Raw genomic sequence first — 24,582 nt, 5'->3', positions numbered from 1 at the left:
CTCAGGGGGGCAAGAGCCTTGCAGCCTGCCATTTCTGCTCCTGACAGACCGTCCCTGTGGCAGTCAGTGTAGGCTGCGCTGCGTGGGTGCTTCTCCTGCCGGGAAAAGAAAGCTGCAACCTTAGCAGCTGGAGGCACAGGTCCACACTGCCGCGGAGGGGCATGGGCGGTGGGGGTGGGAGGGAGGCGCAGCACCATGTTTCCTGAACAGTCACACTTACTTCAGTCTCTTCTTGTCCAAAGGGGATCTCATTCCCAGGCACCAGCAAGTATTTAGCATGAATCAGTACTTCAGTGGGGTGAAAATTCCAGACCCCGAAGATATGGTGAGTAATTCATTTTGGAGGCGGCTCCTTAGATGGGGCTAGCTAGGTTTTGGTAGTCACTTTTCTGGGGCCCATGGCTCAGTCTGCATTGAAATTTTTGTCTAAGAGTGACAGAGAAAATTGGAGCAAGCTGGTGGGGAAGTCTTAGAAGGCCCTGGGAGCAGAGGTTAGCCCAGCCTGTAGGATAGGAAAGCATCACTGACTGCCGGGTTGTAGCCCTCCGTCACGGTCATCGGCTCTACACGGATCAACTTTTATGCAAACCTAAGAATTGACTCATCCAGTGAAAGCAGCTACTTTCCCCCAGCATTGTCTAAATTCCCTTTTCTACAGTGTACTTATTTCCCAGAATATGGGAGCAAAACCATAATGACCCGACTCTGCTGCAGCATGGTTAATGTGGGGGAAACACTCCTTTGAGACAATCTAAATGCTTATATCCCCAACTCATCCCAATGAAACCTTTAGACAAGGGTATGGAGGTGTGGCATTGACATCATTGCCTTGAGTCCTTTAGTAGGAGGCAAAGTTACAGTTGTCTGTGCAATAGCTGTCATGGGGCCAGTAAACATAATTAGCTCTGTGTTTATTCATCTGGAAAAGCCAGCAGGTTGTTGAGTGAAGAAAGTGGTTATTGAACAGTGTAATTTAAAATAATTTAAATAAATATTTAATAACATACTTTTAGTAAATGCACATGAAAATATAGAACATATGGCAATCGCTGGGAACTCATGGAAATTTTTGCTTTATTTTTCCTTTCAGAGAAGGTCTTAGTTTATAGCTCAGGCTAGCTTTGAGCTTGTAAAAAATGTCAATTCTTTATTTATAAATATGGGTGTTCTTGTCTGCATATATGTCTATGCCTGATGCCCATGACATCAGGGCATAAGAGGTAGCTGGAAGTAGAATTACAGATGGCCCTAAGCCACCATGTGGGTGCTGAGAATTAAACCTCAGTCATCTGGAAAAGCAGCCGATACTCTTAACAGCTCAGCCGTGTCTCTAGCCCAGGGTTTGAACTTTTGATTCTCCAGCTCATGATCCTGAGGGCTGAGATTACAGACATATGCCACACTAGACTATGTATGTGAACCTCTTTACATGTTTTAAATGGTTAAGAAAGGATGTCTTTCTCTTTTTGTTTTTTTCTCCTGTTTATTTTTATTATTTGTTTGTTTTGTTTTGTTTTTGAGACAGGGTTTCTCTGTAGCTTTGGAGCCTATACTGGAACTTACTCTGTAGACCAGGCTGGCCTCGAACTCACAGAAATCTGCCTGCCTCTGCCTCCTGAGTGCTAGGATTAAAGGTGTGAGCCACCAGCACCTGGCTTTTTCTGTTTATTTTTGAGACAGCCCAGACTGGCCTTAAACTCCTGATTCTTTTGCCTTCATCTCTCAAGAACTGGGATTAAGTGTGTGTACTACCATGTCCAGTTTACAGAGGCTATAACTTTGTAGTAAGATTTTTGGGTACTATTTTCACCCTCCCCTCCATTTTGTTTTCATTTTTGAAATGTATTCTGTGTTACAGTATAAACGTATTTCATGGCTTGGGGTGGGTGTAGCTCAGTGGTCAGTGCTTTCCCAGCAGAGCCTGGTTAGTTCCTAACACAGCAAAGAAAAGAGGAATAATAAAACTTCAGTTTGTGAGTCGGGTTCCTACTGTCTGAAAAAGCCGCTTTTAGCTGGAAACTAACACTTTGGTTCCAGATGGAAGTTCCTTTGGTTCCTTGCAGTTACTTTCTGTCTTTGTCCACTAGCAAAGCGTCCATTTCCCCAGGGCATTACCAGCACCGGGGAAAGTGGGTCACGCTGGTCCCTTTTGGAGAGGCAAGCTCAGCACCTGGCTTATGGGAAGCGACCCACTGGCTCTCCCTCATGACCTGGACATCCCCAGTTCTGCACCAAATATCCCTTAGCAATTTCCTGGCTAATTGTCTGCTGGTGAAGTCTCAGAAATAGCCCCGGCTCTATAAATGAGAAGCGCCACTCCTGATTCCCAGGGGTCGTCCTGCAAGGGATTTCCTGTTGACAGAAACACAGGAAGCAGCAGCACTGGGCTGTGCTGGTTGAACATCTGTGCTCTCTCCCTCTCCGGCTCAGGAACCCTGCCTAGCCAGGCCTGCTGCCTGCTGGGGCTGGGGAACTGGTTCAGCAGGCTGGAGGGACCTGGTGTATTCCAGTCAATGTAGGTCACCCCTAGGCCTTGTTCCTGAGATAGGAGGGCTGACCTTAGCAGTGTGGGACTTCAGCATTGCTTACATTAGATAAATACACAGAAAGAGCGATTATTGAGGGGGGGGTCCAAAGCTGCACTCTCAACGACTTAGACAATACATTTCGATTTTTTCCCCCATCTTGTTAAATGGAGGCACTTCCTTTTGTGGTCATTAGCATGAGGACAGTTGAGAATTTGTGTTGAGGGTCCCAGTTTAAAATCACGCTGCCCGGAAGCTCTGAACTACAGCCCAGCCCCATGCATTAGATCGCATCCTGCCCCCGGCTCACACTACCATATTCACCCACAATGCACTGCGGACACTGCTGTTGCGCTTCCATCGTCAATTAGCGTCAATTAGGGTCAGTTTCAGCGGACAGCTCCTCACCTATTCACAGCAGTCCTCTCTCTCTCTCTCTCTCTCTCTCTCTCTCTCTCTCTCTCTCTCTCTCTCTCTCTCTCTCTCTCTCTTTCTCGTATCACTCTCAGCCCAGCTAAGGCCTAGCGATTGGGGCCAGGGAGAGGAGAGCCTGTTGGGGAGACTCTAAACCGCGAGCTGATCAGAGAAACAGCAGGCACTTGTGGGAGGTGACCACCGTGTTTATTTCAGAAATCCATAAGCATGAGCTCATGTGGGAAGGGATAAAATGTATTTTGAAGTTTCCTTTATAGAAATGTCAATAAATGCAATAAGTGCCCACTTTGATAATGCTGTTAATTTAAGGGCCAAAAATTATTGTCAGGAAAGACATTTTATACAAAACAAGGCAAAACCCCAAATCAAAGCAACAACAGCAAAAACAAGCAAACAAAAACAAACAAAAATCCCCAAACCCCAAAACTAATAACTTGGCATGTGCATTGTTCCTGCTGTTTGTTCTCATTCTCGTCCACTGGTGTTTACTTACAATGCTACCTCCTTCAGGAAGTGAGTGATTAGGAAACAAAATTGGAGAAGTACTCTGGAGGTGAAGGGAGAAAGGGCTTATGGACAGTCACAAGGAGGTTATTCCTGGTAGGAGGCAGAGTGGAGAAGAATGGAGGAGGCAAGGAAGATGCCAAGAAGACATTTAGTGGGAGGTAACTTTAATCAAAATGCATGCCGTCAATTAAAAGTCCCTTTTTCTTTTTGACAGGAAACCCTTGAATTGAAATTTCCAAACATCTCCTACCCTGCCCTGAGCTTCTTAAAGGTAAAGTCATGGTTTTCACCAGACCAAGAAGCACACAGTTGTCAAAATTGTCAGCTGATGAAATGTTCTTTAAAATCCTTCTCCTTTGAAAAACATCAATTTTGGGCTGGAGAGATGGCTCAGTGGTTAAAACACACTGGCTGCTCTTCCAGAGGACCCAGGTTCAATTCTCACACCCACATGGCCGCTCACAACCGTCTGTAACTCCATTCCCAGAGGATCTGACACCCTCACACAGACACACATTAGGAAAACCACCAATACACACAAAATGAGGATAAATAAATCATTTAAAATGTTTTTTCTTAAAGAAAGAAAAACATCAGTTTTAAAAATGGGTCTCATTTTATGATAGTGAAAATATAAGCTTCTCACTTTAAAGAAATAACATTCTTCTGGAATTTTAAGTTTACATAAAATGGAAATTTTGGGAGGGGTGATTTGCAAAATGATCTGTTCCTTCAAAAAACATTGATAGCTGTAGGATCCTTAAAAATAACCCACTCCCAGGATGAAGAGATGCTAAGAGGTTAAGAGTACTTGACTACTGTTCCAGAGGACCCGGGTTCTACTCCTAGCACCCACAGCAGCTCACAATTGTTCCAGTGGTTCTGATAAAAATGTTTCCTTAAAATCCTTTTTGAAATACATCCAATTTTGGGCTGGAGAGATGGCCCAGTGGTTAAGAGCATGGCCTGATCTTCCTGAGGACCTGAGTTCAATTCCCAGCACCCACATGGTGGTTCACAACTGTCTGTAACTCCAGTTCCAGGCGATCTGACACCCTCACACAGACACACATCCAGGCAAAGCAAAATCATTAAAAACGTTCCAGTTCCAGGGATTCTGATGTCCTTTTCTGGCTTCTGTGGGCACCACATACATGTAGTGCACAGACATACATGCAGGCAGGCATTCATACATATAAAATACAATTAAATAAATCTTTAAATAGTCAACTCCTGCATACATTTTAAAGTTGGTTTACACATATATTTTTAGAACTATTGCTTATGTAAAATGTGGCACAGCAACAATTTGCAATGTTTAGCCAATTTCCCAATATTTCCAAAAGTGGTCAAAGTTCACGGATGCTGTGTACATGCATGAAGCTGTCAAAGGACAGACACAAAATTGAGTCAGTTTTTGGGGGTGTATAGTTGTGAGCCCCATGGCCTGTTTGAGAGCAAAGAAGGAGTTAAGATGGATGTACTATAAAGGACTGTGTTCTTCCTTGTGTACATACATACCTGTAATGCACAGACTGTTCTAGACCTAGCAAAAAGGCTGGCGGGTTCCAGAAAGGGGGATGGGAAACCCAGAGTGGTGGAGACCGATGACACTAGGGACTTTATTTCTTCCATGTACAAACCTAAGTCTAGAATTCAAGTACAAAATAGCTAAGCGAATTATCCCCATCAGTCACTGAGCTGAACTCCAAAATCGTGTACTCCAAAATCAGTGTGGCAGGGCACTGAATGCCCTCCCCAAAACACGAGGAGGAGACCCCCCTCCCAACATTTATCCCTCCTATTTCCAACTGACCAGTGTTCAGTGTTTCACAGAACACTCCTTTCTCACTCGTGCTCAGGCTAGAAAAGACTGATTTGGGGCAAGCAGAGAGTGAACTAGTGGTCACTAGAGGCGAGGAAGGGTAGGCGAGATGCAGACGCTGGACGAACGACGCCAGCGCGCAGTCAGGGGTATGTTCTATGTGGGGCGGCACAGCAGGCAACTGTAGCATAGTTTGTTGCATATTTGATGAGGAAACAGAGAAGAGTTAAGGCTCCCAACAGAGAAATGGTAACTGTTTAAGGAAATGGGAGGCTAATTATCATTATTCATTTGTAAGCATGCATCTAATTATCACACAGCATCCAATACATTTGTATAACTTATGTATCAATTGAAATGATGAAAATCAGTGCTGGAGAGGCTCAGCAGTTAAGAGCACCTGTCCTTATGGAGGACCTGTGGTGTGGGAAGTCTGACTCCGGATGGGACTTAGCCTGTAAACCACAGCCACGTGGCGGTACACAGATGAATAGAAATGGGCTAAATTAAGATGTAAGAGCTAGCCAATAAGAAGCTAGAGCTAACAGGCCAAGCAGTTATTTAATAACTATAGTTTCTGTGTGGTTATTTTCGAGGCTGAGCAGCCAGGAACAAACAAGTGGCCTCCTCCTACAGACCTGGGTTTGGTTCCCAGCACCCAAATGACTCAGCACCATGTGTAACTCCAGTTCCAGAGATCCAATGCCTTCTTCTGACCTCTGTGAGCACCGGGCACATGTACTGTGCATCCAGACATGCAGGCAAAATATTCAGGCACATAAAGTTTAAACATCTAGGAGAAAATTTAAAAGTAAAGATTAAAAATAATGAATGTGCTCAGTCATTTAAAACAGAAAATAAAAGTCATTGCAACATCAGAGGACTAAAAAGGGACGGACTCTCTCTTCTTCCAGGGCTGCCTCCACATGGACCCTGCTGAGAGGCTGACATGCGAACAGCTGTTGCAGCATCCGTACTTTGACAGCATTCGAGACACTGGGGATCTGACAAGGCAGGACAAGTCCATGAGGAAGACCCTGAGACAGAGCCGGAAGCACCCGGCTGGGGTAAGACTGGCGCAGGGCTTCACAGACTTTCAAATCACCTCGTGCCTGGGGCCTGCTACTGAGCTGGAATCTAGGTTGAGTGACGCTGTGGCTTGAAGCCCCAGCATCCTTGGTACAGAAGTAGGAGACAGGACATCTGAATTATCAACCAGGGCCTCAGAGACATCTGCTTCTTAAGGCCCTTTCCCAAATCCTAACGTTGTCCTTGCCCTCCCTGCTGCTCCACAGTCTAATGGGCACAAACCCAGGTTGTAGCCAGGTCCACCATTGTGCATTCAGATAAACACGTTTCTCATACTTCAGAACATGAAATCATACCACCTCCAGTGTCAACACTGCAGGTTTCCCCCAAAATGGCATTGTTATCCTTTCTGGTCCTTTGTCAGAGTTGATGAAGAGAAACATAGCAACATGGGCCTACTGTATACCTGCAGGGTAGCACAGTTAACAACGAGGGCCTACTGGAAACCTGCCAGATAGCACTGTTAACCACACGTAGGATCCAGCTGCAAACACAAATCAGCAAAGAATCCCGACTGCTGTAAAGTGGTTATATGGCCTCAAATTAAGTGGCAAAATCTGTAACAATCTAGAATCTAGTTGAATCGTAGCTAAGATATGTTGGCTGTTCTCGATCACTTTGGTTCCATGTAGATGCATAAGCTTCACATTATCCAGCTTTGGTGTCTTAGCTATCTTCTGTTGCTCTGATAAACAGCATGGCCAACACAACTGATAAAAAGACAGCATTTAATTGGGAGCTTGCTTAGCGTTCCAGAGGGTGAGGTCATCACATTCTGGTTGGGAGCATGTCAGCATGCAGGCAGGAAGTAGCTGAGAGCATACCATCTTATCCACAGGAAGGAGAGAGAGAGAGAGAGAGAGAGAGAGAGAGAGAGAGAGAGAGAGAGAGAGAGAGGAGAGAGAGAGACTGGCAAGGGCTTCTGAAACCTCCAAGGCCACCACCAGTGACATATTTCCTCCAACAAAATCACACCCCCTGGTCCTTCCCAAACAGTTCCACGAACTAGAAACCAAGCATTCGAAATATATGAGCCTATGAGGGCCATTCTCATTCAAATCACCATACTTTCCTTTGTAGGCCCCCACTTCCACAAATACACACCTGGATGGTGTGTGTGTGTGTGTGTGCGCACACGTGTATCTGGGGCTGGAACTCAAGGCCTCTAACATGTAAGCAAGCAAGTTGTCACTGAGACACACCTCCAGTCCTGTGTGTTTTTCCTTTTTCATATGGGTTCTGTGTGTTTGTGCATGGTGGTGTGAACTCAACCCAAGACCTTAGTTGCTTTGTTTTGAGGCTGGTCTCCCTATGTAACCCAGGCTGGTTCCATTGTGATCTTACTGCTTCAGCTCCCTGAGTGCGGGAACTGCACTTTGTGCAAACATACCTAGCTTAGACTGCTTTTTAGATATAAATCAAACCTTTGGAAGCAAAGGAAGAAACCAAACGGAAACACTTCTCCCTCTCTCGGGTTCTGGATTTTATAAAGGAAAGATTTATTTCCGTGCCCCCCAAAGTTATACATGGCCTAATCTGAACCTGACTTTGTGTTTCATGATTTCAGTTGCAGTACCTACCTCAGTTAACTAGCAGCAGCATCCTCCCGGCCTTGGACAATAAGAAGTACCACTGTAATACCAAGAAGTTTAACTACCATTTCCCAAATATTTAAGCAGCTGGCAGAGTGAAGAAGTGATCAATAATTTGAAGGGAAAAAAAGTATATATTTGATTCCTGTATTGACTACATATCAGGAGAAAACACAGACAGAAAGCTGGAGGCCACCTAGCAAGATATGAAGAGGAATTCCAGAGCCAGACTCCCATGCTTGGTGGGGGTGTCCCGAGAAGAAAGCAAAAGCTTGCGGTTCCACTGTGTTTGTGTATCTAAGCAGCGGGGCTGAAAGACAGAACAGAAACTCTATCTACTGCCCTTAAAGACAATAAAAGCCGCATCTACTGCCTGTAGCTGCAACAGTAGATCATGTCAGAAGGCAGGCTTCAGCTTGCTTTCTGGCACATGTGGAAAGGGGGTTATAAAATGTCCATATGTATTTCTTTAGATCCTATTATATCCTATCTCTGATGTTGGTTTCAAAACAAATTTAAGTATGATTTTGGTCCCTGAAATCAAAATGTATGTGATTCTATTTCCTGTATGCTCTTTCCTGGTTTTTGTGTTTTAAGACATGTTTTAGAATATCTAAGTTGATCAAAATATCTAATGTCTTAAAACTTTGTAGGTTTTGTGCGTATATAACCATGAGATACTTAGACATCTCTTACATAGATTTTTATCTTTACCCTGAGAAAGAATGCGTCTGAAAGGGATAGAACAAGACCTACAGGCCTCACAGAATGAGCCTGTCAGCCTGAAAATAATCATCACTTCGTTCTTCAGCTCCCCCTCATACCTGAAGACTGTTCTATAAGCAAAACTACTATAATGCTCTGGATTTAAACAAAATTGCTTGTGAACTGTAATTTGAATCAGGAAACATGTGGGTTAATTGAAACTCTCTTCTTGAAATATCTCTTATTATATACATCATGTATATGTACATGTCTGTAAACACACATTCCTACAACTGTACACATGTCTATGTGTACATACCATGCTAATGAAAAAGGCACAAGAAACAAGGAAGTGGTCAACAGTGAGACTTAAATTTACCTTTGATCTGGTTTATTATTCCTAGCAGCAAAGCTTTTCCTCCCTGCCCCTGGACACGGGCAATGTAAGCCCCATATCAGCATCTCACTATCATTTCCGGTTCATGTGCTGCTAGTTCACAGTTCTCAGACACAGGCTTCGAAGCTCTACTGCATCCCCAGAACATCTCTTCTGCGCTTTCATGACACCACTCAGCCCCAGTCACTGATCGCCATGCAGTTCACTAAATTCCGTCCTCTGTTCAGTAATCTTGGCTACTCCCAGGCAAATTACGACTTCCTAAATATATATAGCTTCTCCCACAGACCTGGCAGGGGCTGAATAACAGCTCCAATAGTTTTCAATTCCTCTTAATAGCCATGATTTAAATGACAAGGAAGGATACCAACTTCTGTGAGTAGTTCAAATTGCCTTTTTTGCCCGCTTAAATCAATAAAAATGTATTTGAAAAAAGCAAATGACTGTAACTGCCTAGTTTATTCAGTAGTTTTATAGAAAACTGCAGACTAGCAAAGTCTCTCCAGATGGAGTCAGGACGAACTGGCGGGTGGGCCACGCAGTACTGAAACAAACCTGAGATAAAAGGGTCTGACTGTCTTCAGTGTAATCTGTTACATTTATGCTCATGCTCAATGGGGCGATTTCTGCAAACCTCATCTTCCACACGGAATCACCACGCACCGCATGAGCCCATTCTACATGTGTTCTACCCTGTCTTTGTTCCTATTTACTATTTTCTGCCTTGTAAATGACAGGGATATATGTCATTTGCATTTTCCCACAAATGAGGGTGTTTTTCCACAAGCACAGTTCTAAAAACAGCTAACGCTCCCCTTTCTGCCTGAAACCTGCACTGCAGGTCATTCCCAGTCAGATTTACAGTCAGCAACCTGATAACCAACCATACATTACAGAAACCTACACACGAAACAGCATGTAACTATGACGATGGAAATACAGCTATTTCAAGTAAAACATTAAAGACTGATTTTAATCCCCTTATGACATTCTTTATTAGTGTTTTCTAGATATAAAATTCATTTTCATGTCCCTTGATTTCAAAGGAGGCAACATTCAAAATATTTGAGGGATAGCAAAATTTAGCTTTTAATCAACACACTAACATTTTGTTTGAAGCAGAAGGACAGTAGGGATTTTTTTGGTTCTTGTTTTGTTTTACCAGCAAAACTAGTTGAGATACAGACAAGAACCTGTGTTCAGTTTTAACCAGCACTGGCCCAATGTGTAGACCAGGCTGGCCTTGAACTCAGAGAGATCTGCCAGCCTCTGCCTCCCGAGGGCTGGGATTAGAGGCATGTGCCATCACCACCCTGTTATGCTGTAATTTTTTTTTTTTTTTTTTTTTTTGGATTTTTCGAGACAGGGTTTCTCCATAGCTTTTGGTTCCTGTCCTGGAACTAGCTCTTATAGATCAGGCTGGCCTCGAACTCACAGAGATCTGCCTGCCTCTGCCTCCTGAGTGCTGGGATTAAAGGCGTGCACCACCACCGCCCGGCTTACGCTGTAATTTTTAAAGTGATCCAATGTACATAATTTCTCACTTCCAACTAAGTAACTTTAGCGAGTCACGTTTACACATTTACTTTCCAGCTAATGTCCAGTCTCCACTCCCAAACTGTCTCTCAGTCCTGCGGTGGCTAGGTCGTGTTTGCGGCTATTGAGCATTAGCACTTTCAAATGGCGCTTTAAACTGAGAGCACAGACTTATTTTACTTCAGGTTTAATTTCAGCTCTAGAGCAGGCAGTGCTGTCTTGAAGACTTGGGCAAGACTGTCTTTATCTTTCACTCCAGGAAGATCACTTAAGAACAAATACCTGAGGTTCCTGCAAACAGGAGAAAACAAAAGTCACTGCAGCTTGTTTAAGTTTGTAAAAATGAGTTCAGTTTAGAAAAATAACATGCACAAGGTATTTATATCACCCCACACCTTCCGAATGGCTTCTAGAGTAACAGTCTTGGAAGGCTACTTTAAATGAAACTCATGCAAGACTTAAATTATCATTTTTCCTTATTTCACTGACATTTCTGAGTCTCTTTTATTTCTATAACATACAAAACAGATCTCCTTTGTTTATAAAATATAATAACACAAACAAACAACCTCCCTGAAGTCCTTAAAGGTACTCAAGTTTCTATAAGAGGAAGAAGCTTGAAGCCTCCACTAGCGTTAAGATAAAGGAATGGTCTAGTTACTTTGACTCTAACGTTCAAACATCTCCAACTGCCCGTGATGCTGAGATTACTGCTACCTACTCTGATCAAGTTTTTGTTTTGTTTTTGACCACTTACCTAAAATGTCGCAAAGCAATGATGCCGTTGTCTGTGACATTCCCACAGGCAATTATTTCCATTTCCAACAGGCTTTTTCGTAACTTTTCAAGTTGACTGAGCCTCTGCAAACAGTTGTCTTCAATGTAATGACACTTGCACAGTGTTATTTTCTCAACATGCTCTAGGCCCTCTGTGGGGAAAATTCAAAGTTTAAGAATCTATCTTATTATTACCATGACTAATAGTCCTTGGTTCACCTAGGACGGGACTGTCCTGGCTTTGCCCAGTCCATGGAAACTGGAGTGTCTGCTCACCTACTGACCACACATGACAGACTTGGGCTGGTGCAAGGGCCACTCTGAAAACCCCACATGAGCAGAAGCTGTCTGGATATTAGTCTTATGTTCACAAAGACATCCGTTTGATTCAGATAGTCTGACAAAATCAAGAGGCTTTGCATTTTAAGTGAACAAAAGAACACAGAAAGACGCTCCTACAGGAGGAAGGAAGGAAGGTGTCTATCACATGATCTCTATTCACTTTGAAGATAAATATCTAATACAGGAATAAACTAGCAATTTTACTGAAATGTGCAAAAACAAAAACATGAGTATAATGGTGAGCAAACTGCAGCAAACCCTCATTGTGAATCGCCTGCATGCCCTACAACCAAGTGGCAGGGACTCACCCATGTGCTCCAATCCAATGTCCATGATACAGGAATCGGTGGCATCAATTGCTTGGATCTTGTATCTGTCCACGGAGCCTCCTGGGAGGTTGTTGTAGTCCGCTAGCCACTTCTGGTGGCCACAGTAGCGTACTTTGGCCCCACACCGAAGTAGCCATTCAGATGCTGCCCTGTCAGGGCCAACATCCCTGATGCGTTCGTGATCTACTCTGTTGACAAGGAAACAGAGTGGTTTACTTCCACTGTCACCCGTTCCTCAGTTGTGTTCGCCAATATAAATATGGGCCAGAAATACCTTTTTACTCCAAATGAACTGAGGAGTAAATACATTAACGAGATCCATAAAAATAAAAACTGTAGCTCTCTGTAGCTGTTTCTGCTTACTTTTTCCCCTTTTCCTTCCTTCCTTTTCTTTCTTTCTTCCTTTCTTTTTTCTTTCTTTAGTTTTAATCTCTGATAAGATATATTAATATGATTACTAACATTTTTGAGGCACTGTCCCACTCAGGCTAGCTTTGACCTCATGATCTTTTTTCCCCTTTGCCTCCTCAGTGGTGAGATTACAGGTATGTGCTCTCATATCTGCTATGGTGAGATTTTATTTTATTTTATTTATTGTTTTGGTTCTGGGACTTAAACCCAGGTCCTCCCTGTATTAGGCAAGCATTCATATGTGTCATGGAGCTTGACAGAGATCCCTAACACAATATAGTGACTATCTGGGAACCGTTTTTCATTACTGAGAAAACACTAAAGGTATGGTGGCACACACTTTGAATCGCAGCACTCGGGAAGCAGAGGCATGGATCTCTATGAGCTTGAAGCTAGCCCGGTCTGTAGATTGAGTTCCAGGACAGCCAGAGCTACATAGAGAGACACTGTACAAACAAACAAATGGCTAAAAAGGGAATAATTTTGAAGCCATTTTCAAATTAGTCTCTTAGTGCTATTTACTAATTTCTGCAAATGCCCTTTTTTTGCAGTCGCAATGGTGAGATTAGGCAGTAAGTTTGTTGTACCTGTCTCAATATGGTACTTCTATGAGTATGCCATATACTAAGTTTTAATTTTTTATTTATTTTATTTAAATCTTTCTGTATGTAGTCCTACTGTTCTGGAATTCACTATATAGACCAGGCTGACCTTGAATTCACAGAAATTCCCCTGCATGTCTCTCAAGTGCTGGGGATTAAAGGTGTGAGCCACCACCACATCTGGCCACACTAAGTTTTTAAACACCATAGTTCTCCTAATAGGACTCGACAGGCTATTAACATTCCTCAAGAAGCTAGAGAATGAAGATTTCAAAGTTATTTCAAACATACTGTTGAGTATAAAAAGAATAAAAATTCATTTTAGATAACTTAAAGGATATGAATACACAAATAAGAAAAAGTCTACTTGGGGCTGGAGATGGCTTGCTGGGTAAAAACACTTACTGCTCTTACAGAGGACCTGGGCTCAGTTCCCAGTACCTACATGGTGGCTCACAGCTATCTATAGCTCCAGTTCCAGGTGATGATCCTTCTAACCTCTGTGGGCACCAGGTACACAAATGGTGCACACCCATATATGCATGCAACATATAAAGTAAAAATTTAAAAAAATCTTAAAAAAGAAAAAAAACACTAATAGTGTATAACTCAGACAAGCAATTCAATATTTTGTAAGCTATTTTTCTGTTTAAGTATGCTTTATTATTTGTAAAAATATTAGCATCTTACTGTACATATTGTTCAAAAGAGAAATAATTTGAAACACAAGAAATAAGCAAGTAGCCAAAGAGTGATTTGGAGCCTGTCCAGTTATAAAAATCCCCACATTTCTTCACTTAGTTAGAGTCACTTACTTATTAAACACTGTATTCAACCATTCCCAGAAGTATCTGGAGTCACATGACCGTGGGATTTTCTTTAAGCTGCAGAGTTGCCTCGAAATCTTTCCGAGCACCATCATGTGATCTAGACACACAAAACAGTGCTCTCGTGAGCTCGTGGGCCAGAGCCCGCACCTCTGGTAAGTGCTCCACACTCCAGCGTCAGTCTTGTGCCAACAGCAGATGCCACCGACCAGACACTTCTGTCTCCAGTTCTTGGGTTTCATTGGTTTCTTATTTGCTCAAAAGGAAAGGTTGGGACTAGGTGATGTCTAAGGTTCCTTCTAGCTTAAATTTCATTGTTTGAACCTTAATTGTCTGCAGTGCTGCCCTTAATGCTTATTTTCTGTATAACTATAGATTTGTTCAAACCAGCTCCACTGGTATATATATTTCAAAAACAAAATGACAAACTATGGTCCCATAGGGAACAATGTGGCAGGGTTACAGTATTCCCATCCAGGCAGAGAAAAGAAAATAAAAGCAGATCTATTTGGAATAAAGATACAAGTGGGTCATCAGAGCACAAACAAACCTATGCTAGACAGGAGAGGAGCCTGGACAAGCAATTTCACTTCTCTGACTCTGGATTTTTTTCATTTGTGAAAAGAGAAGATTTGTTCAGATGGTTTCCAGCCACAAGCTGAGAAAATAATTTCTGATTAAGTCTCGATAGATTTATCTCAATTCAAGTTCTCCAGTAGTGGGTCAGGTGTGAGGGTTAGGGGCTACAAGAAGAGTAAAATGTGGTCTCTATCTTTGAGGAAATTACAAGTCAATCCAGGATGGAGTGGCCCACATTGCCAAGTAGTTAAAATAAATGACAAGACTTGATGTAAGCCTTGAAGGAGCTAAAACAAGGACAGAGATGATTCAGTGACAAAAAAAGCCAGGCAAAGCAATGAGAAGTCGCAAGTCAAAGAGGGAAATAAGGCAGGCTGTCGGTCACTCTGGCTGTACATGGAGGTCGGGAAAAGAAGTCAGACACTGCACTGCCCGGTCGCAAAGCTCCTGCAGCCAGGGGGTCTGGACTACATTCTGCAGACAGCAGAGAGTCGCTGAGATGTAAGATCAGAGCACTGGCATTGCTGAAGCTGTGCTCCAGGGAATTTACTCAGACAGCAGCGGCAAAACCAAAGATCAAGTCAGACGTGGTGACATGGTCCTATATCCTAGCTATTTTAGAGGTTGAGGCAGGAGGATCACTTGAGCACAGGAATTTGTGTCTAGCCTGAGCAATATAACTACAATCTGTTTATAAATAAATAAATAAATAAATAAATAAATAAAAAATGGTACAGAAATAGCTAACAAGGGCTCCAAAGGAAAGCACTTAGTCACAGAAGGATACGACACCGTTAGAGTTAAGATTCCATACGGTTCAGTAAGGGGCGTATAGAGACAAGAGCTAGAAGAGTTGAATATGACAACTGGATCATTGGCAGGACGGTGATGTCCTCATTAGATGCCAATATCAAGGATGGTTCGATGACCCACAAACATGAGGGCCTGAGTTTGGACCCCCAGCATTTATATAAAAAGCCTATTTGGTAGCACGCACCTATAATCCCAGTGGTAGAGAAGTAGAAACAGAAAGATGCCTTGCTGGCCAGCCTGTCTAGCCTAATTGGCAAGTCTCCAGGATCAGTGTGGGGACCTCTAAGAAAGAAGGTGGAAATGAAACAGGGCCTCAGAACTTAGCACAACTGATTACATGAAGGAAATACCACCCAGGTCACAAAACTTAGCATGTAGACAGCATCACTGGTCAAAATGAAAACAAAGACCTAATCTATCAAAGCTCATAGTTACGGGGATGTCTCTAAATATACCAACCTTGTATTTTGGCTTCTTTTGTTCTACTTCTGGCTAACTATTCTTTTTAACTGAAGTATGTCAATATAGAACATGGCTTTTGTGCTTAAAAGCTCACCATGAGAAAGGCTTGGGGCTATGCTGGGATCCCAAATGCCCAGTGTAGTCACCAGTCAGCTAATAAAGACTTTCTATGGGCTTAACCCCATGTCTGATGGATATCCCACAACAGAAAGTGAGGAAGACATCCAATGCTGAGCACATGCAGACACACAGATGTGAGCACAAAAGGACATACATGAACACATACCTACCATGGTAAGTAAGTGAACAGGGGACAGGGTTGTGGGCTCAGTTTTTTTTCTCTTAGATTTTCGTATTCTAAATATGAAGTGTTGGCAGGACTCCTAAGGGAAGATGACCAACAAAATCACTGGAATTAGAGTCACAAGGTGTTAGAGCTGGAAGGAACTTAAGTCAGCCACACAAAACCTCTCATTTAGAGGTGAGGAAACTGCAGCCTTGATATTAAGTAACATGCTGACACTTTAAATCCTTTCTGGAACAAGGCGGGGCATTAATAAGTGTATGTGTCTAAAGGAACTTGCTCAATGTTTCATTGAGAATTTGTGTCAGTATCGTATTTGAACCTAGTGCTCTTCCCTGCCATGAGGTCTCTAACTCTAGATGATTCTAGAACTCAAGAGAGAGAAGAAGACTTAGAAGATGCCTGAGTGGGAGGCATTCTGAAGCTGGGAAAGGGTAGGATGCAGTGAGCGTGAAACTGATGGCGGAATCTGGGAATACCCACCACACATGCTCTCCCCCTTCTCTGTCTCTCCCCAGCCCCTCCCTCTTTGGCAGTGCTGGGAACTGACCACCAGGCTGAGTTCCTGTTAGGCAAGTACTCTACCCTCTAACAGATGGTCCCCTCAGCCTCCATCTTTGTCTTCATCACCACAGACCTCTGCCTCCATTGCATCCCGCAGTCTCAGCCTTGCTAGACATTTGTTCAGTTCTGTCCACCTATGCCCACCCTAACGAGTCCTTTGTTGCCAATTTCATTTACAAATCTGGGCTTTCTCATCCTCTACTTGGTTGAGACCTGAATACTTTTGCTGGAGTCAATGTGGTTCACTTTTTAATCCAGCTTAAATAAAGGTAAGGGCAGTTTTATTTCAGTTATGATTTCTAAAAACATTATATGTTATCTTTAAACCAAGTTACAGTAAAAAAATTAAGTTTATATATAGAAATAAAGGCTTAAAAACCTGGTGAGTTTTTACATTTTCAACTTCAACTTTGTGGACTGACATCTGAGAAGCACTTCCTGCTGAAAAGCAAGCAGCTAGCAGGGAGAATCCTTTCTACATGGAAAGAGGAGACCTCTAGTGGTGAGTTAGTAAATGGGACGCTAGTGAGTTAAACCAGTTAAAAGCAGATTAGAAAATCCTTGCTATATGACTGGTGCCATAAGTAACCTAGGAATTTAAATTATAAAAAAGAAAACACACCTCTGTTTACTATCATAAGCAGCTCTAAGTTTATAACAGTGATTCTAAAATTTGCAATTATATTTGTTAATTAATCAAAGCCAGATCTCTAATGTGTTAACACACACACGTTTATTCATTTAATAAATGAATATTAAATTCTGTTCTTCTAGAAAACCCTGACTAATACAAGCAGTAAGTGCCTTTTTTTTGCAGTCTTAACTACTAAGTCATCTCTCCAGCCCCTGTACAAAACCCTGAAGATGACAAAATTATGGAAAGGAAGAATGGCAGGAGGGTTATCAGGGGAAGCTGTAAGTTGTGATTATAAAGAACATCTGGAGAGATCCTTGTGATGTAACTGTTATCTTGATTATGTCGGTGGGCATAACCCTCTACACACAGAGAGGAAACACTGGGACAGCTCTCTGAGAGAATCCGTCGACCACCGGTGTGACATTGCACTACGGTTTACAGGATTTTATCACCAGGGAGATGGACAGATGGTGTGATAGCTAATCCGGTGGTCAACTTGACTGCATCTGACCCTAAAGCCCAAGTTCCTGGGCACTTCAGGAAGGGGATTTCCTTCAGATTATTTGAAGCAGTAAGACCCACCCTAAATCTGGGCCATATCTTCTTGTGGCCGCCCAGATAAAGGGATACAAAAGGGAACTTTGTTTTTTGCTCTCTTACCCTCAATTTTGATGGCAAGTTCATCTATCTTACAGGACATTCACACACACAATCTTTTTGTCCTGTTTCTTTAGAGAACACCGACTAATACAGATTATGGTTCTAGAGAAATGGAATCGTAAGGATGAACTTTTCTAGTAAGCTTGGTGGTTTCTGGACCTGGCTTTCCAACTTGCCAAAACCTACACTACTGAATGCTCGCAGAATGCTACAAGTCCGTGGTGTGGGCTATTTAAAGAACTTATTGAGGTAAGTTCACTTGATGACTCTGATTCTCCTCTTTTGAGAAGCAAGGAATTTAGTGTCCTATACATAAATAAAAAAGACAATTTACAAAAAAAAAAAAGGGAAATGACAGTGCAGGCTGATTACTCTGGCATCTCTGGATAAACTGACAATGGAGGAGAATGAGCTCAGCGATAGAATTAATGAGATGTACATAAGCAAATAAAAATTTCTAAGTGTACACTGGAAGAGAAGAGAGCCCAGGTTGCTGAACACAAAACCTCATTTTAAAATTAGCTGAATTACAGCGGAAATACAAGGCCCTGCCTCAGAAGGTGTTGGCACTTGAAGTAAGAGCACCGGCTGGTGAGGATGGGATTCCGTGCCTTGGGATGGAGATGTGTGGGAGGATACTGAAGACTTGGAACTCTAAGACTCTGGAGCGTTTATCTCATTTGAGGAAGAAGTTTCTCTACCCTTAGCAGAAGCATCCCTACCCTGAACCCTGCAGGACTGCCCTCTCTACCCATGCCTGAGGGAATAAACCCTTCATTGGCTGCTGAACTGGCAGTGACATTTTCTGAAGGAGATGCCATGCAAGAAACATTGATGGCCCTCAGCACCCACCAACAGTTGCCTCTGTACCTGTAACCAGACTCAAGGCTAAGCAGGCTCCTAGAGGTGAGAAAGTAGCCCTTGAGGAAATGTGCTATACCACTAAAGAACTTGGTAATTTTGCCAATTCATTTAAGCAAAACTCTGGGGAAATTATATGGGAATGAATTTTTAAAATATGGGATAATGGTGGAATATAAAACTGCATCAGGCTGAGTTTATAAATATGGGGCCACTGAGTGGGAACTCTAGGTTTAATATGGCAGCTCACACAGCTTAAAAAATGTCTTAGGTTTGACAGATTGGATGGAGAGCTTGTCAAAAAGATATTCTACAGAAAAGGAGCTGCAGACATATGACACTTTGGCTTAGTATTGATGAGGGATTTTAAGGTTCAGGGAATTGGAATGCTGGAGTGGGTACATGTAAAACCCAGCTCTCTACAATGGGAGGGCCCAGAAGACATGCCCTTCAATAACCCCGTAACACTTAAAATGCCGGAGTGGCACCAGCACATTGAAAAGCTTTTGTTGTCACTTGCTCTTCTTGTGCCAGACACTGCTGCTCAACTGAAGTAAATGTGATAGGTTTGTGTCCTGGATTAGCAGGGGTCAGGGGGCATTAAATCACCAAAAGCAAATGAGTATAGTTATTATAACTGGCAGCAGAGGCGAAGCAAGGCTTACAATGGCCTAACCTGTATGGACCTTTGGTACCGGCAAGAGGCCTCAGGGTTGTTTGTTTGTTTTGTTTTCATCTACTTAAGCAGAAAAACTCAAGAACCAAAGAAAGGAAGGCTACATTGTCGCATAGCAGTAGGGAATCTGGTCACCAACCAATTTCCAGACTCATCCAGTGTATAGATCCAGAACCCCTTGAGAAAGGAACCAGACCCTTTTATAACTAGGACTTAGAAAATTTTTGAAACTTTTAAAGACTGCAGGACTCTTCTGTTTATTTATTTAAGCCACCTCCTCCCACAGCAAAAGGATAGAAGGTTACGGTATAATGGTCACTATCTGGTAGAAGGAGAGACGAGCTTGGTGTCTTGCATGCTTTTGTGGTCCACATGCAGAGTAATGGCTAAACCAGGGCTGTGTGTGGCCTCTTGCTGCCTGGATGAGGGTCCAGATTCTTTTTACTCACCTTCAGAGCCAGTGGAAATGGATTAACATAAGAGTTATGGAGGTGGGTATGGCTACCACTGCCCCAGGGGAAGGCTTGGTCCTGATCCAGAGATGGGGAAGGCAGCTAACATGGGTTTCTAGTGCTCTTCACAATCCAGGGAAACGCTCAGCATCCTAACTCCCATCCTGGGCAGTGCTATGAAGGAGGTGAGGGCCTACACATTTGAGCTGAGCTCTCTTTGCAGGAGGCGTCACTTGACATGGGCTGTCCCACCCCTTTCTGGTTCAGCAGCAGACACCAGGATGCCACACTGCTACAGCTGACACCATCTTGTATCTGCTGACTGTGGGACTTTTAAAGTTATACTTTGGGGGCTGGAGGGATGGCTCTGCAGTTAAGGGCACTGGTTGCTCTTTCAGAGTATTCAGATTTGATTCCTAGAACCCACATGGCAGCTTATGAGTATTTGAAATGACAGTTCCAGAGAATCCAAGGCCCTCTTCTGGCTGCCGTAGGCACCAGGCACATACATGACACACAAACATACATGCAGGCAAAACACCCATACACATAAAAGTTATACTATGCTCTATATTGTGAAAGTCATAGTAACACAGTAGGCTGGAGAGATGGCTCAGAGATTAAGAGCATTGCCTGCTCTTCCAGAGGTTCTGATTTCACTTCCTAGTACCTACATGGTGGCTCATAACCACCTACAATGAGATCTGATGCCCCCTTCTGGTGTGCAGGCAAACGTGCAGACAGAACATTATATACATAATAAATAAATAAATCTTAAAAAAAAAAAGTAACAGCATCTTGGGAACAAAGAAGGAAGGGAAGTTTACGGTTTAATAGTGATGCGTTTGTGTCACGCTGACAAGAGGCCATAGTCTTGGTTTTTGGTCAAATTGACACTAGCTAGAGTCATCTGGGGAGAGGGACTCTCAATTAAGAAAATTCCTCTATATGATGGAGGATGGGGCATTTTCTTGATCAATGGTGTGGAAGCGCCAAGCACACTGTAGGTAGCACCACCCCTGGACAGATGGTCTTGAGGTATACAAGACAGAACACTGAGCAAGCCAGTAAGCAGCACTCTTCCATGGCCTCTACTTCAGCTCCTGCTGACTTCCCTCCACAACGGACTATAAGCTGCAAGATGAAATGAATCCTTTCCTCCTAAGTTGCTGTTGGTCACGGTGTTTATCACAGCACTAGAAAGCAAAATAGGACACACGGGATCTCTATTACTTCTTACAACTGCATGAGTACCTACAGTTACCACAAAATAATACACTGAATTTAAAGAACAACTGTGGTTGTTTGAAAGAACAACCACACTCAAAGGGAGTGGCACTATTAGGAGGTCTGGCCTTGTTGGAGGAAGTGAGTCACTGTAGAGGTGGGCTTTGAGGTTTCTATATGCTCAAGATACCCCAGTGTCTCAGTCTACTTCCTGTTGTCTGCATATCAAGATGTGGCCAGCACCATGTCTGTCTGCATGCCACCATGCTCCTGGCCATGAGGATAATGGACTGAACCTCAGAAAATGTAAGCCACCTTAACTAAATGTTTTCCTTTATAAGAGTTGCCATGGTCGTGGTGTCTCTTTACAGCAATAGGAACCCTAACTAAGAAAGAAGTTGGCACAAGGAGTAAGATATTGCTATGACTGGCCTGACCATGTTTCTGTGACTATGTTTCTGTTTGGAGGAATTTGGACTTCGGTTCTTTGCGTTAGGAAAGCAGTGGAATGCTTTAAGCACTGCTTATGGACCATACCAGTAGGGGCATGGAAGACAGTGGTGCTAAGAGCTATTTGAATTGTGAGGGGCTGGCTCAAGAGGTTTCAGAGGAGAAGAATTTTAGTATGTTGCCTAGAGATCATTCTTGTGATATTTTGGTGATATTTGGCTGCTTTTTACCCTTGCCTAAAAAGTTTGCCTGAGACTAAAGTGAAGGGTTTTGGATTAATTCCTTTGGCAGATCTCAAATCTCAAAACAGCCTAGTATAGACTCTATTATGTGGTTATTAGTGGTAACTCTAATGAAGATTTATAATGAAAAGGAGCAAACTGAGCAGGGATAATTACAAAATATAAAATGTAAGGAACCACAAAAGTAGGATGGAACTAAGTCCTATGTTCAAGGAGACAGAGTAAGAACTGGAATTAAGGAAGTGGTGACTTCAGGACAAACCCTTCCTAGCCAAGGAACTAAAGAGAAGCTTAGAACCCTTAGTCCTAACACTTGAAAGGAGGAGGCTTGTGGATCTCTGAGTTTGAGGCCAGCTTAGTCTAAAAAGCAAATTCCAGAATAGCCAAGCTTAGGTAGCAAAGGACAGAAAGTTGGTGAAGACATAATTGAATGAGAAGCTATGTTCCAGCCCCAATGAGCAGCAGAACTTGGCAGCTTTGGCCACCTAGTCTGGCTTAGAGTCCAAGACAGAAGAAAGGCATTAGTGCACCTTCCTCTGAGAAAAGGAAAGCTGCTGAGGCCAGGCATATGTCAGGGGTGTCCTGAATGGAGGCCTAGAGAGGCCACTGCGTGAAGCTGCAGAAAGTTGAAAGCAGTTAAAAGAGCTGAAGAGCGCTCTGACATCAGACACGGAGACGCAGAGTCTGGAGTTTGCCCAGCGGGTGTTTGGGCTTGCTTTAGTCCAGTATTTCCTCACTATGCTCCCCTCCCTACATTTTGGAATGGTAATGTATATCCTGTGCCATTACATATTGGAAGTATGTGATCTGCTTTTTTATTTTGATTTTACAGGTGATTACAGTTAAGAGATTGCAGGAATCTCAGAAGAGACTTTGAACTTTAGACTTTTAAGTAAGTTTAGGAGTGGTAGACTATGGGGTCTTTTGAAGCTGAACAGAATGCATTTTTGCAACATGATATGGGTACAAGCCTTTGGGGGCTAGGGAGTGGACTGTGGTGGTTTGAAAGAAAATGGCCCTCTCTGAGGCTCGCGTTGGTGGTGCACGCCTTTAATCCCAGCACTCAGGAGGCAGAGGCATGCGGGTCTCTGTGAGTTCGAGGCCAGCCTGGTCTACAGGCGCTAGTTCTGGGAAGGCACCAAAGCTACAGAGAAACTTTGTCTCAAAAGAAAAAAAAATTGGCCCTCAGATGGAGTGGCACTATTAGGAGGTATGGCCTTGTTGGAATAGGAGTGGTCTTGTTGGAGGAAGTGTGTTACTGTGGAGGTGAGATTTGAAGTTTCATATATGCCTGTATGCTCAACATACCACCCAGTGTCTCAGTATACTTCCTGTTACCCGTATATCAAGATGTAGCCGGCACCATGTCTGCCTGCAAGCCACCACGCTCCTGGCCATGATGATAGTGAACTAAACCTCTGAAAACGTAACGAGCCACCTCAGTGAAATGCTTTCCTTTATAAGGGTCACCATGGTCACGGTGTCTCTTTACAGCAATAGAAACCCTAACTAAGACACCAACTGTCCATGCTCTTCGTCTGTGATGGAATAAACAGGGAACACGGTTTCTTCCCCACCAACGAAACAAAACATCTAGCACTGCTCATGAGACAAACCATTCGAGCCTAATAAAAAGCTAATGCTTCATTGAGTTGAGCATCTGGTGACTATCCTCATCTACACTATTACCTGCTCAGTGGCACTAGTAAGCAGAAAAGTGGCTGAGGTCTGATGAGGTGTCCCTGAGCCGGAGCCACCGACTAGCTGGAACCAACATTTAACCAACAAGTCCTCCCAGTGATAGTTCTACCGTTCTGTTATGGTCCTGTTAAGCCGTTCTAAGCCGAAGAACAAAGAACCACCATCAAGCAGAGACGGGAACTACATCGGTATGGTGACAAAGAATCACACATTTTAACAGAGTTATAAGAGCCTTAGGTGATTGTATTGCTTTCATTTTTACAGTAGAGGAAACACAGTAAAGTGACCTGCTCCATGAATGGCTATTCTAAGACATGGACATTTAAAACTGTGTCTTGGTCCAGTGACAGGGTTGGGCTGGAGAGAAAGCTCCGCGGCTAACTGGTCTTGACCAAGGACCTAGGGTTGGTTCCCAGCGCCCACATGGTGGCTCACAATCATCCAAAACTTCCAGTTCCAGGGTATCCTTTATTCTCTTTTCTCGTCTCTGCGGGTTCCTGTGCACACGTGTTGCATATAAACACACACAGTCACAAATAAGTCAGCCTTTTTTTTTTTTTAAAGGCACCATATGATGCCGAGCTGTCTACTTTCACCCAGCACCTAGCTCAGCGCCCAATATTTACAAGCTGAGTCAGTAGTCGAATGAACAACACCATCAGGAGCCCCACGAAGGGTCCAGAAGCCTCCGGCCCGGTGGCGACAAACACAGGCAGGAGGTGGTTCAGCTGCCAGTCCCTGGCTCCCGGGCCAGGGCGTTGCCAACAGACCAGGGGCATGGCCGAAGGACAGGCCGCGGCAGCCAGAGGTCACCTCGCCACGCAAGGCCTTCTCTGGCGGCCCAGCGCAGGCGTCCAAGGCCCGCCGAGGCCCGGGAGAGCCGAACCACCACCCGATCCCCGCCGGCGCCCTCGCTTGTCTACTCACGAAGCGCGGCGTCCCTGCGTCTGGCCGGCCCTTCGCCCTCTATATTTTCCCCTCCGCCGCGCTCGCCCATTGGCTAGCACAGGCCACGCCCACGTAAGACAAAAGCGTGCATTTCATTGGCCTTCGCT

General features: G+C 43.6%; 2 protein-coding genes across 3 annotated transcripts in view; one reads left to right on the top strand and one right to left on the bottom strand.

Moving 5' to 3' along the window:
• Cdkl1 (cyclin dependent kinase like 1) overlaps nt 1–8,954 on the top strand; it is a 41,937-nt gene extending 32,983 nt beyond the window's left edge. Inside the window, exons 7-10 of the mRNA XM_050153684.1 lie at nt 243–325; nt 3,682–3,738; nt 6,207–6,359; nt 7,949–8,954. Of these exons, the coding sequence (XP_050009641.1) occupies nt 243–325; nt 3,682–3,738; nt 6,207–6,359; nt 7,949–8,056 (401 nt within the window). The 3' untranslated portion in view covers nt 8,057–8,954. The remainder of the gene's footprint in view (nt 1–242; nt 326–3,681; nt 3,739–6,206; nt 6,360–7,948) is intronic.
• A 152-nt stretch (nt 8,955–9,106) lies between these two features.
• Nucleotides 9,107–24,544, bottom strand: Dmac2l (distal membrane arm assembly component 2 like). 2 transcript variants are annotated; one of them, XM_050153688.1, is made up of 6 exons: nt 24,455–24,479; nt 16,044–16,136; nt 13,888–13,999; nt 12,039–12,247; nt 11,369–11,540; nt 9,107–10,902 (listed from the first exon to the last, which is right to left on the bottom strand). In XM_050153688.1, exons 3-6 carry the CDS (start codon nt 13,992–13,994, stop codon nt 10,788–10,790), a joined length of 603 nt encoding a protein of 200 aa, XP_050009645.1. In that variant the 5' UTR covers nt 13,995–13,999; nt 16,044–16,136; nt 24,455–24,479; the 3' UTR covers nt 9,107–10,787. The 2 variants fall into 2 exon arrangements, with proteins under 2 accessions (XP_050009645.1, XP_050009644.1); XM_050153687.1 differs by lacking the exon at nt 16,044–16,136 and having other exon boundaries at nt 24,455–24,544.
• Nucleotides 24,545–24,582: the final 38 nt, after the last annotated feature.

Source organism: Alexandromys fortis, unplaced genomic scaffold (genome assembly GCF_014885135.2).
Source record: "Alexandromys fortis isolate MF-2015 unplaced genomic scaffold, M_Fortis_MF-2015_v1.1 scaffold_82, whole genome shotgun sequence".
Classification (NCBI taxonomy): domain Eukaryota; kingdom Metazoa; phylum Chordata; class Mammalia; order Rodentia; family Cricetidae; genus Alexandromys; species Alexandromys fortis.
This window is presented reverse-complemented; position numbering and strand designations above follow the sequence as displayed.

Coding starts and splice junctions, on each gene's coding strand:
- Dmac2l (XM_050153687.1), bottom strand. CDS start 24,524: ATGGGCGAGCGCGGCGGAGGGGAAAATATAGAGGGCGAAGGGCCGGCC. Junction 14,000..24,454: donor ACGCAGGGACGCCGCGCTTC/GTGAGTAGACAA, acceptor TTGTGTGTCTAG/ATCACATGATGGTGCTCGGA. Junction 11,541..12,038: donor CATTGGATTGGAGCACATGG/GTGAGTCCCTGC, acceptor TTTTCCCCACAG/AGGGCCTAGAGCATGTTGAG.